At 39.2% G+C, this 12,977-nt stretch overlaps 1 protein-coding gene across 1 annotated transcript in view; it reads left to right on the top strand.

The window, feature by feature from the left end:
• CCNYL1 (cyclin Y like 1) overlaps positions 1 to 12,977 on the top strand; it is a 37,272-nt gene that overhangs the window by 15,489 nt on the left and 8,806 nt on the right. Inside the window, exons 4-8 of the mRNA XM_030952054.1 lie at positions 1,443 to 1,543; positions 6,330 to 6,365; positions 7,104 to 7,155; positions 10,508 to 10,627; positions 12,592 to 12,758. Coding sequence (XP_030807914.1) covers positions 1,443 to 1,543; positions 6,330 to 6,365; positions 7,104 to 7,155; positions 10,508 to 10,627; positions 12,592 to 12,758 — 476 coding nt within the window. The remainder of the gene's footprint in view (positions 1 to 1,442; positions 1,544 to 6,329; positions 6,366 to 7,103; positions 7,156 to 10,507; positions 10,628 to 12,591; positions 12,759 to 12,977) is intronic.

Below are 12,977 nucleotides of genomic sequence, written 5' to 3'. Positions count from 1 at the left end.
AATTTTTTGTTGTCAGTTTTAAGTATTTCAGAACAGTAAGAAAGAAAATATAAGCCAACCTGTCTGTATTTTTTTAAACAAAAAATAAAACTGCATTAATTTCTCAGCCGAGATGGAAGTCTTGAATGACTTCGTGATTGAGTATTGCTAGAGGACTTATTTTAAAAAGTGTATCCAGTGTGAAAAAAGAATAATGAATAAATATCATCAGTGTGATAAACAAGAGATTCTCCATTAGTTTTAAAATCTGAAATTATGCTCTGAGCTCCTTCCACAAATATTAGTTGGTTTGGACACTTCACTTACCAAAAAAACAGCCAAAACAAAAAATAAGCAATACCATTAATAGGTGGATAAAAAAATCATTGCCTAGTAAAGGTAAGAATGGAAGTTAGTAACAAAGCTTAAAAGTATCAAAAGTGCCTACTGATAAAGTACTGGTAAGATAATAGTATTTCAAGTCTCTTATTTTGCATGATCATGCAAGGAGTAGGAGTGATTCTTTTCCCTTTTCTCTCTCTCTCTTTTTTTTTTTTTTTTTTTTTTTTGTTACAATTCCAGCTTTGGTCTGCCAGTACCAATGTGAGGTGTGATTGGAGTGTTTTTGCTGGCCAACTTCAGCTGGAATGGGAGATACTCCCAGGCAGCTGTTGAGTTTTTTTAGAGAGTGTCAGCATTTTCATATTGAAGACTTTCAAGTTTTAGACAAGGCATTTTAAAAAATTCTGGTGAAAACTAATTAATCTGGAATTGTTTGATTGAAATTCCTCCCTCAGTTATGATGTCATACCTCTAGTGCAAGGCATTCTCTGAAAATGCTCAGAGTAGCCTGGGTAGGGTTATATTTGAAGATTTCTCACAGTATAGAATGGACAGGGTTAGGATGGATGATGGAGCATATTGCTAGCTCTAAATAATAACAATAAAAGTAAGGGTAATAGCAGTACTCTGCTTCCAGATTCCAGATGCTAAACAGGACACGTGTGAAGAGAGCCATGTCAGGAAAAGGTTTCTTTTTTTTTTGAAACTGTAACATGACAAACCCCCAAATGTTAAACTGGATAAACAGAAACTATAAAGGTGTAGGATGTAAAAGAGGGGAGAAGGTGATCATGGAGTCACAGAAAAATCTAATAGAGTACATCACAGAGGGAAGACTGGGACACAAACTGACAAGAATGGAATGAGAGAGAACGAAACAATCAGGACTTGCTGCTTTGGCTCAGCTGTTTCTGCTGTAAATTACCTAAAATCATGTTGTGTATTACAAGGGATGGTTTATCAATTTATCTTGCACAAAGGAACTAGATGGCTGCAGAGTAGCTTACATTGCAGCAGCAACGACTTGAGATGTAAAGCCAGTATTCAGTGTGCTAAACAAAAGCTTACAGAATCCCTTTTCTTGAATGTATTTCAGTTCTTTTTTCTTTTTTTCCCCCAAGGTTTCTCCTGGGCAGCTTACGAAAAAATACAGCTCATGCTCAACAATATTTATAGATGACAGCACCGTCAGCCAGCCTAACCTTAGAAGCACAATAAAATGGTAAGGACCCTTCTCATCACCAAGGGCTTGTAAGAATGGCATTGTAAGGGTTATTTGGGATTTTCTGGGGGTCTTGTCTGTTCCAAAGCTAACTGCACCCCTTGAAATGAGAGAAGAACAGCACTGCTGCTGCAGGTTGGTCATGGAAGGGGTGGAGAGCTCTGGGTAATTGACTGCTGGAGGGAGCTCTTGTTTCAGTCACAGAGCTCATGGTCTGTCCTGTTTCAAAGCTGTTCTCATTGTGCACTTGAGGCAGTGCAGAAGTGTGTCAGCACTGTGGCTGTGGGGCTCCCAGCTGTGGGTTTCTCTGGGTCTGCATTGAAGGCACTTGAGACAGTAATTCATGTTGGACTCGGGTGTTTATTATTTCTTGTCAGTAAAACAGTCTCACTACTGTGATTTGGCAGCTTTTCATTAGAAGGCACAAAATGGCCAACAGTCTCTTGTTACAAGGTCTTCTAAGGCTAAACTATCCAATTAAGAGCTGACACCTGGATTATTTTCCCTTTTAACCCACTAACTGATCCCAAAGAGCCCACAATGCAGAGTTTTCTGCCCGATTACAAAATGCCACCCAAACCCATGAAGAAGAAGGAAGAAGCAGCATGAAGGAGAAACCCAGGACAACACCCTGTGCTCTCCATCTTGCTTCCATCCACAACATACTAAAAATCCCAAAACCTAAATTTCTCATCAAGTGATACACCTACACTGCTCTCTATAATCTATTTCACACTTTCGTGGATTCTGGTCTATCTTAAAGTCTAGGAAATTTTCTCCATGAATGAGGGTCAAAGTCAGTGCTCCCCTGGGGGTCAGGGCACCCCAGAGCAGACAGAGAAGTATTCCCAGTGCCCTGGGTTTCCACATCTCACCCTTCTTTGAATCAAAACCACTCCTTTGACAGCCTCATCCATCATCCATTGGATACACTAAAGCAGACATGGCACAAATATTAAAGGGACTGTGACACCAATCAGTACGTACACACCTTTCTTCAAAAATTCTCTCCATGCTGGTGCAAGATTAAACCAGCTGAACACACCATCCAGCCATGAGCCATTCTCTTCCCTGAGTTTGGCCACTCCATCTTCTAACTGTTGTATGCTTTCATGAATAGATTTTGAATGATAGACAAATTCATGTAACACATTGCTTCAAATTCCTCACATCCATGTCCATGCACTAACAAAAGATAATCAATTGCCACTCTGTTTTGCAGAGTCACCTGTCTCACACCTTGAACATCAGCTAATAAATTGCTCAGTGCCAGAGAGGTAGCACGAGAGTGCTTATTCAACCAACACCCCGTTTGATCCAATTGCTTCAAGGCTGCTCCTGCAGCTGCCTGTGGCAGAAGTTGTTATAAATCTCTGGCTTTTTTTCCATGTATTAACATTGTCATCACAACTGGGGTCATGTCAACTCACAGATCTTTTCCCTCTACATCTGTGTTCCCATATCATTGTCATGTGGGGTGTCAGTAAAGAAGGTCTCCCAATGGTGTATGGACCACCTTTGACATTGGATGGGCTGGCGGGCCAAATTTTGTCCCACAAATGAAAAAGACTCCTTGTGGTAACTGCAGTGGAACCCTGTTGGATGGTGTGATCATCCTTGCTGTGAAATTGCACCACAATGTCACATTTCTATGTATAATGTGATTTGGGGTCACATGTGTTATTTTGTCCTTATTTTGTTTTGACCCAGGAAGACTAAATACTATACAGAAATCCATCTTCACTGAGCCAAGAATTTCCATTTCTTGAGGTTCATAAAGAGCCTCAGGGAGAAATTGGGTCCAAACTCCCCTTGTTTGAGCCATAAACACTGCATTGACAGCTTTGTCAACCATCTGTCAGACACACATTTGGCCACACCCCATATTTTGCTTAAGCTATCATCTAACAAAAATTCTGTAACACCACTGATTCCCACAGCCATGAAGAAATCCTAAGTCCACAATCTTCTGTGGGCAAAGCACAAGGGTTAGAATGTCTGTGCAGTGCACATCTGTGTGTCTTCTTCCCTGCTTGTGGAGTGGTCAGCATTTTCTTGCACTTGATAGAGTTTCACATTCTTCACTGAAATCCACCCGGACTTTGTACCTGTTAAAACACAAACAAATCCATGTCTCTGCAGGGACTGGAGGATTTTCTCAAAATCCCGGAGGTGAAGAATGAGTCCTGATGTGAAAATAAAACATTGATCAGTTCTCTTTTGCAAAATTGCAGAGAAATATAAGATACCAACATAAGTTGCTATTACTAACATTCTTTGGTTATGAACAGGAGACAACATTAAGAGCAAAACAATGCATGTAGTAAAGAAGAAAGAGCAATTAGGAATCAATTAGATAATACACATAATCAATAACACAGGTGAAATCATACAGTTACCAAGCACTACAACACTGAACTGTCATCCCAGAGTCTGTGATAGCTGATAAACCTTAAAACAACAGAAAATTGGAGAAATCATGTCCAGATTCATGTTTCTCCAAACTCCCTCTGAAAATAGGCTCAGCTGTCATATATGGTCAAATTGCCAGTTGTTTTGATGCAGAAAACATCTGGGTTGATTGTCAATCACTCCATCCAAGTAGAGCTAGAGCTTGGCCAGAGCCCAAACTCTAATTGGTGGGTATCACTTAACACATTTTAAAACAAGACTCTTAAGAATAGCAGTTATGAATAAGAAACCTCAGGGCTAAAAACCAATCAAACTATCAAGTAATTGAATCCCTCCGAAGTTTCTGTCAGGATAGAGATTCTTCAAACACAGCAAATCTCTTCTTCAGAGATCTGAATTCAGTCGCATTCAGGATTGTGAGCCTGGATCTGGACACTGAGAGTGGAGGAAGTGCAGCTGAATGAAAGATTGATTACCTAGTACAAAATTGAATCTCAAAAAGAAGAAGTTAATGTTACAACTGAACTCTCTGCTGGAGTACCTCTGTAATAATAACTGAAGAAAACCATGAAACTGACAATCTGGATAAAAAACCCAAACCAAACATATGAGTAGTTAAGAAACAAAAAGGCAGGATCCTGAAGAAACATGTGTCTTGTAGGTAATCACACAAAGAGATAGTAAAACACATAAAAGCCATCTGCAAATATTACAACAGTACCTTAATAATAATTCTTATCACAAAAATCTGAGTATAATCAACTTATCAACAGGAAGTGTTTGAAGGGGTTAAGACAACTTTTTTAAAGCATTCATGTAACATTAACCACAATCACTATTTATCGGTATTACTTACAATATATATACCAAAAATAACAAAGGTTGCAAACTCAATGCCAGCAATCCCTAGAACTCTGTACCATTGGGGAATCAGCTGATGACCCCACAGATAGGATCTGATTGACATTTCCCAAATGCTCTGTCTTGAGAGATTTTTTGGGTAATGGAATCATTACTAATACTTTTATCTTTACATGGTGGTTTCCCTCCCTGGGAAGCATTTTTCACAATAGACAATTTCCATCTATATCATATTTGGAATAACATTGATTTGCATAGTGTTCCCTTTTTTCTGCATCTTGGGCAAAGGCCTGGCGCTTTCACACTTTTCACTGGTTCTGGACACTTCTTTTTCATGTGTCCCTATCTTCTGCATCTGAAGCAAAACAAATTGGTCACACTGAAAGCCAAATCAAGAAATTCTTGACCTGGGAAAACTTGAAATGGATTTTGTGTGGAGTGGCAGGAAAAGTTGTAGGGCTGTGTTTGGAACTCTCCAGTGATATTAGTCTGCCCTCTAGTTGTGGAAAACCAGCATGTTGCTGACTTAGGGTTTAGTTCTGGCCTTTCTGCCTTTTCTTCACAAACTTGTTATTTTAGGTGATGATAATTATGTTCTGCAGTGTAAATGGCTGCTGGAGCTGTTTTTCTGGGTACCAGAAAGTCAGTTATTTGCACTTAGATGATACCCGCTGAGAATTGAGAAGAGAGTTTTATCAAGTAGATTGAGGCCCAGAAGGCTTTACAGATTTAATAGTGTAGAAGAGTTTGGAAATGTCTAAGTTGATTTGTTACTTTAAAATGTGGTTTCAGACAAAGGTATGCAGCATGTCACTTCTCCTTTTCTAGAAAAAAACAAAACAAAAGCCTAAAAAATATACGCTTGTACCATTTTGAAGTGACAGTGTACATTTTGTACAGCTGACAGCAGATCAGAACTGTTCATGATAGGTTCCTGTGATGGCAGTGTTCCTGTTACCACCATGAGTAAGGAATCTGAAATTTTCCACAAGTGTTTAATATATGAAACTAATTGCCTCACTTAGCAGAGACTGAAATCTGCTCTTGTCCACTTCTTGGATTCTGCTGGTATAATACCATCTTTATTATTCTCTTTTTTAGACAGTTTCTAAGTTAGACAACTAGACAGGGTTAAAACATTTGCATGCAGAATCTCTGCAATGGTATATGTAACACCAAGGAGAATTTACATTTTAGTTGGGAATAGTCTACAGTTGCACTAAATATCACCTAATCAGGAAATGAAGGTATATGTTGAAAATGTCACTTTACACTTACTTTGTTGCACAAAAATCTGTACAATGAATGTCAAAGTAGTTTGGCAGGCAGATTTGATTTGGCCAATTTTTGTCCAAACAGTTAAACATCAGAAATGAGATGGGTAGTGCATGGGGATGGGAGAGGAGGTCACTGCAAACTGGATTTGTAACATTCCACTGAATGACAGCTTTTGCAGTGGAATAGTGTGCATGGGAAATGCTTTGTTAAATCTTTTTTTCTTTTCTTTTTTTAGTGTAACATTAGCAATATTCTACCATATAAAGAACAGGTGAGTGAACTCTTCCTTTGCTGAAATAGAATGACTTTCTTTTGGAACCAGGGATGTAAAATCATACAATCACTAAGACTAGGAAAAACCTCTCAAGATCATAGAGTCACATATGGTCTTGGTCACTTCAGTGGCAGCTGGTGAAACATAAAGGAGGTGAAAACTCTGGCACTGTATGCTGGATGTATTTTCTCTTTGTACCCCCTCTTGAGCAGCTGCGGAAGGGTCAGTAATGCACCCATCCAATGGCACATAAAACTCCAAAACAGGGAGGGAGGAAAACACACTTTACTCATCACAAATCAGCCTTTGGACTTTGTTCAGCTTTGCCTGAGCACAGAGGTATGGATTAGTTTTGATAGGTGAAGGAACACTCTGTCCATGTGCAAATCACTCTTGCCATTACAGCTAGTTCCAGCATTTGCTTCTGAATTACAGCTGACCTTTTGAAGTAATGCTGCTAATGAGTTTCACCTAGTTTCACATTTTGGGGAGAACTTTAGTAAGCATAATACAAGAGCATGGAAAGCTATTCATTGTTTAGCATCTTAAATATTTAATTGTAAGGACTCATCATTAAATATTTTGCAAAAATACAAGGTAGCTCCATACCATATTCTAGGAAAAGCTGAACTATAAAATATGTCCCTTGATCCTTTTTAATGAACAATGATTTTTAGTAGAGCATAGTATTACCAATTAAGTCTTATTGCTGAACCAGAGACTTTTGTTTTGTAGAGATTCTGACAGATCATTGGATATTTTTGATGAAAAATCTCACCCTCTCACAGTAAGTAATTTTTGTCCTCTGATTGTATATCAGTAACATCTTGATTTATATGGTGTAAGTCATAAAAATGTATTAGCACCAAGCCACAATCAAATTGATCTTAAATTGTGTCTTTATACATAATACAAAGTGCAAACAGTGACTTTTGAGATCAGCTAGATCATGAATAGAGCCCAGTCTAAATGTTACAAAGTATGTTTGATTTTTATGCTTTGACTATAAACAGAAACAGTCATGTGCCCAAATCTTTTTTATTCCATTTCTGAAGTTTCTTGTCTGTCTCTTTTCTCCCCCTCTTTAATAACTGCTTTATTAGAAGTGTTTTCTGTTTCTTTAGGAAGACATGGTTAGTAGATATGTGCCTAACCTTTTAAATGACTGCAGACAGGAGAACATAATACATGAAACATCACACAAAGTAGGCAACAGTGAGTTTGGCCTTTAAAAAACTGGAAAGGCAACATTTTAAGGCAAATGTGCTTGCAGTAACAGCAAGGAGCATTCAGGATGTGATTTTAATGTGACTGGTCCTGGTACACCTTTTTAGACACTCTTAAAGATGCAAAACCTCATAGTACAGGGAAGCTCAAGAGTGGAGCATGTGCTTTTAACATCCAGTTTGAGCACCTCTAGCTTAATGCCTGTCCTACAGAACCACTTACTTTGTTTTTCATGTGAAATTAATTTAGCAAAGATCCAGCAGCTTTAAAAATTGAATTTGCTCTGGGACTTACTTGAGTGAATGCAGTATAACTATTTCCTGGATCTCAATTGTTAATAAACAGATTTTAATAAAGTTTGTTTGTTTAAGTTTGTAAAAGTTTCATCCTTATATAGGACCAACTGTGCTAGGAATTGTACAGTGCAATATAAATAAATACAACTCTTCATTCAATTTTTAAAAGAAAGAACTTCAGGACAAGAGCTATATTCAAGATTTCTTGTATGGATTGTAGCACTTCAGAGCAAAAAGTGTGGACCAAAACTATTTTATGTCGTGGTTGAGATGGTCAAAATACAAAGCAACACTCCATTTTCAGAAGGCTTCAAATCCTTTTTTATTCTAGCATGCATGCTTTTTATACATTCTTTAAAAACTCCTAAGTTTACACTTTACTCATTGGTCAGAAGAGACAAACAAAGTGCTTATTGGAATAGAGAGTTGCAGGTTTCTCTTACTTATCCTTCTCTCTTTCTTGGTTTCTGTGTCAACGACCTTGGTAGGAAATTCTTTCAGGGGTAAACATGGATCCTCTTATCAAACTTCTCTCTGGCTCAGAGAAGTCACTGTAAAACCCCTTCCACAGTTTTAAATGCCTGAATCTGTTGTTTCGCATTCAAAATTATTTATGTAAAATGAACTCCATCAGATAGTTTCTTTATTTAACAACCTGCCATCCTTTGATCCTTTCATATAGCCTCCCTCCTATTAAATGAGAAGACAATCATTGTGTCCTCTGGGGAACACTTAAAGATCTCTTCTATCTTCCTGCAGCATACAGACAGAAATAGAGTTAGGGCTGATTGTCACACTGCTGAGGGAAAGACACACGTGGCTTGTTAGTTTCTATAGCAATGGTGTTTTGCCTGGGTACCTGCTGTTCCTTCAGGAAGGTTAATTAGCAGGAAGGAATCTCTGAACACCTTGTCTTCTAAAGATGCAGTCACAAGGAGTCCAAACCCAGCTCTGCTGACTCTAATGGGACCCAGGTACCAGTATCATGGATTTAGTCACAAATACTGGTCTTGATGCTTCCTTTCTCACTTCCAGTGTCTTGGTTTAAGACAGTTTAAAAGGAGAACACTCTGGAATAAGTTGCCTCCATGTATAGGTTCAACCAATCCCTTTCCACCAATAAGGAATGAACACAAGTAGATGTAAGTGAAAAAATAACAGTTTACTAACAAATAAAACAGCAACAGGGAAAAACTAACAGTAAATAACTGCTAAATACCAAACTGCTGACTCTCGCATCCTGGGGGACTAAGGAGAGACCCAAAATGCCAGAAATACCCTTCCCAAGATGAGAAAGCCACTAACAGCAGTCTCTCTGAGACCAGGGAAAAAAACACCAGAAAGAGAACTTAAAATGGGCAAATCCTATGCTCAAGGCAAGACCAGGCAGCTGGCAAAGCCAAGACCACACAGCAGCAGGGCCCACTTCCTTCAGAGCCAAGTTTAAAAGCACCTGGAATAGCACCCACCCATCCCCAGCTTGCCACAGCAGGGTTCTTAAGACACAGTGACAGATTTTGGGCAGATGGATGAGGAATACAGTACTATTTTGGGTTACCTCAGGACATCCAGTCAGCAAAAATGTACTTCAGATGTGCTTTTGTACCACGTGTAGCACAGGAATGAGCAGTGTTCCTGCTCGTGCTGTTCCTCATGTTGCATGGCCCCCCCACAGGTCAGTGGTGTACTAGAAGGCTGTGTGGGCAGCACTAAGTTAACTTACCTCTGCGCTTTACTTGACAATGCTCCCCAGCTGTTTTAAGCTACAAACCCACAGGAAAACGCTGCTTTGCATACCTTACAACTACTAGCTTAGTGTCAAGCAGCTGTGCTGTTCTCAGCTGCTGTCCTGACCATACTGCAGGTCTCACTTGGACTGTAGACAGAAATCTATTCAGTATCAGTCTTGCAGAACCAGTGTGCAGAGTTGGAGCTCTTGAAGTTTCATCCCCCCAGAAAAGGTGCTAAATATCAGAACATATCTCAAACACTTACTTTATGATTGCTTTTATAGACTGTTTATTTCTGCACTTTTCTTCTCCCCTGTGTTTAGAAACAGTTTAGCACTGTGTCAGAGTTAAATCTCGTTGTTCATTAGCTTTGTTGTCTTTCTGGAGTCTCTCAAGAATGAGTCTGTGAAGGCAGTGTAAATTCCCTTTTAGTTCTACCTCTGACAGAATTATTGCTACGTGTTCTTAAGTGCTTCCTCAGCTGGAAGAGGAATCTCATGATGTCTGTTAATTTTGCATTTTGAAGAGCCATTGTTTCCCTGGTGTGTATATACCTGTGATTTTCTTGCAGGGAGAAGCATTTTTTTTACATCTCTTTCAGTCTGAAGAATGTTCCATGGACAATAGTTAGCACCTAGCAGTGATGATGGTAGTTCATGCTCTTTCCTGTTGGCCCTACAGATCAAACAAGTGTTCAGAAGAGAGATACCAGCTAAAGCTCCTGTGTTTTGTTTGGAATGTTTGCAGTACTGCAAGGCTGCTTCTTTCAGGGTATAAATCTGTGACAGGAAATAGGTGTATACACCTCAGTGAGAAGAAACAAGCTGTTCTTTGGAGTCAGTGTTAAGTAGGCAGTTTTTCAGTAACTCCAAGAACTTTCTTTCAGCGGGAGGAGGTCCCAGATGACTACTACAAGCACGACCCTGACCACAAGCACATCTACCGCTTTGTTCGGACGCTCTTCAGCGCGGCGCAGCTGACAGCAGAATGTGCAATAGTCACACTGGTAAGGGCACTGCTGCAGCTCCTGCCTCTGCAGGGCTTCCCCCTCTCCTCCTGCAGAGATCTGGGCTGAACTGGCATGAAATAGTTCAGAATATCTCATGAAACCCTGTTAATGACAGCACAGTACAAGTGAGTTCATCATAGATTTCTAAGTAGTCACAGAAGGGATTAAATAAAAGGGCAGTTCCCTTTTCTGTGTATAAATACGTAATGCTTAATTACTTGCCCAATAAAACCCTGTTTGTTTCATAATACATAACTCACTGAAGAAGCTTGAGAAGAGCAGAACAGTGGGATTGTGATTAGATCATACACAAAGACATTTTTTATTTCAGCTGTGTGCAAGGTGTTAGTTTTGAATTCATATTAACCACAACTGTCCCAAGGGTCCCAAGAGTCAATCTTATAGGAACTCTAGGAGAGGATCTTTCTCATTATGTCCTTCAATTATTGCCATCTTTCTACCAAACTTTTTTTTTAATTAAGCCAAAGAGGCTATTACTTTTTTCCCCAGGTGAGATGGAGGTGCTTAGAATTTAAGAACAATATTACATTACAATTCGTTGTTTGTTTTCAGAAAGCATGATGGATTTTAAAATTCATCATTTACAATGATTTTTAAATTTTTTATAGATACATATATTTGTGTGTGTATGCATATATGTATATGAGAGGAAATTTAAATACCACAACATGTATAAATGCTACTTTAGACTGTCTCTCAAACTGCACTTTGTTGCACACTAATCTTCAGTCTTCATTGTGGCTTCTTTCTGACGAACAGTGTGAAAGGAGACCAGAACTGTCACCAAAAGACACTATAGCAATTAACCAAACTCAGCCTGAAGGACTCTCTTTAATAAGGAAATGAGCTGTTGAAACTCTGAAAGTAGTTGGATGTTTTCCCTTTTTCAAATACAGGCATGCAATTTTGACAGAACAAGATGACAGCTAACCCTGGGCAAACTATGTGAAGTGTTTACATAAAATGGAGTTAGCTTTTAAAGTGAATTTTACCACTAGATGGCCCTGTTATTATAGGAACACCTTTAGGCTATTTGAAGGCTACAAGCCAAGGATGGGAAGAAAGCACGGAGAGAACTCAGTGACAAAGATTAATCCTTCCCTTAGACCTTAATAGGTGGAGCTTCTCTTACCCACTAATTTATCTGAAGCTACATTAGAAACTTGGATTTAGATGAGGGAATATAAAAGTAAAAAGAATTTCTATTCAAATTTGAAAATTCATATTTCTTAGTACATGGATCATTATAGGAGTGTGAATAGTAGAGAATTTTCAAGGAAGAGAGAGATCCAACATCCTGGAGTTGGTTTGAGATCTCATGGGAGGAAAAGACCAAGGCACATCTTTGGGCTTGGGCTTGTCTCACTGCCTGAGCAGTTGGTGATGGAAATGAAGGGATTGAAGTCTGTTCTAGACAGGGTAAGACAGAAATAGCACTAAAGGCCTTTCACTGTGGAATGACAGCGATTGACACATCTTTGTCCCATCACTAGACAGCAAATGCAGGGTTTAGCACTTCCTGTTAAGCTCCAAGTGCTGAACCTTAACCAGGATGAAAGGCTGATGTGGTGTGCAGTGATCTGCTACCCAGGCAGGCCCTGAGGAGAACCTGCCAGTGATGTGTGACTGGGTGACAGAGCTGGAGCAGTGTCTCCCCAGAGCAGCAGTGCTCATTGCCCAGAACTCACACCTCACTAGCTGCTGTGTACCCTGGTGGTTCAGCTCTTGGGGGAAAATAAAAAATGGAACCTGTAGCTCCTGAAAATTTGGATTCTTAAGTGTAAGTAGTAATGACTGATACTTATGTTGACACACTTAACAGTAATAAATAGTCCTATTGGACTGGCATGTTTGCTGCTCAGCTCTGCTCCAGGTCTTAATTACACATATATAATTGTGGGGTTTTGTTGTTTGGTTATTTTCCCTTCTTCTTTGTATAGGTTTATTTGGAAAGGCTTTTAACCTATGCAGAGATTGACATATGCCCTAGTAACTGGAAGAGGATAGTCCTAGGAGCTATTCTGCTGGCTTCTAAAGTCTGGGATGATCAAGCTGTGTGGAATGTGGATTATTGCCAAATACTGAAGGACATTACTGTTGAGGACATGTAAGTTGCAAGGTTTGGGTAGTCTACAGTGGTGGGGTTTTGGGGTTTTTTTTGTATGTGATAGTTTTTTAATTTATGGTTTTTAAATAGCACGTGATCATGCTGAAAAAAATCTCTCTCTGTTGCTATGATATATAGGTATATATATATATGGTGTATATTTAGTGTCTGGCCTCATTCTCTTTTTTACCTCAAGAAACTTTGGATAATTACCCTACT

The sequence above is a fragment of the Camarhynchus parvulus genome, chromosome 7, assembly GCF_901933205.1.
Source record: "Camarhynchus parvulus chromosome 7, STF_HiC, whole genome shotgun sequence".
Taxonomy (NCBI): Eukaryota; Metazoa; Chordata; class Aves; order Passeriformes; family Thraupidae; genus Camarhynchus; species Camarhynchus parvulus.
This window is presented reverse-complemented; position numbering and strand designations above follow the sequence as displayed.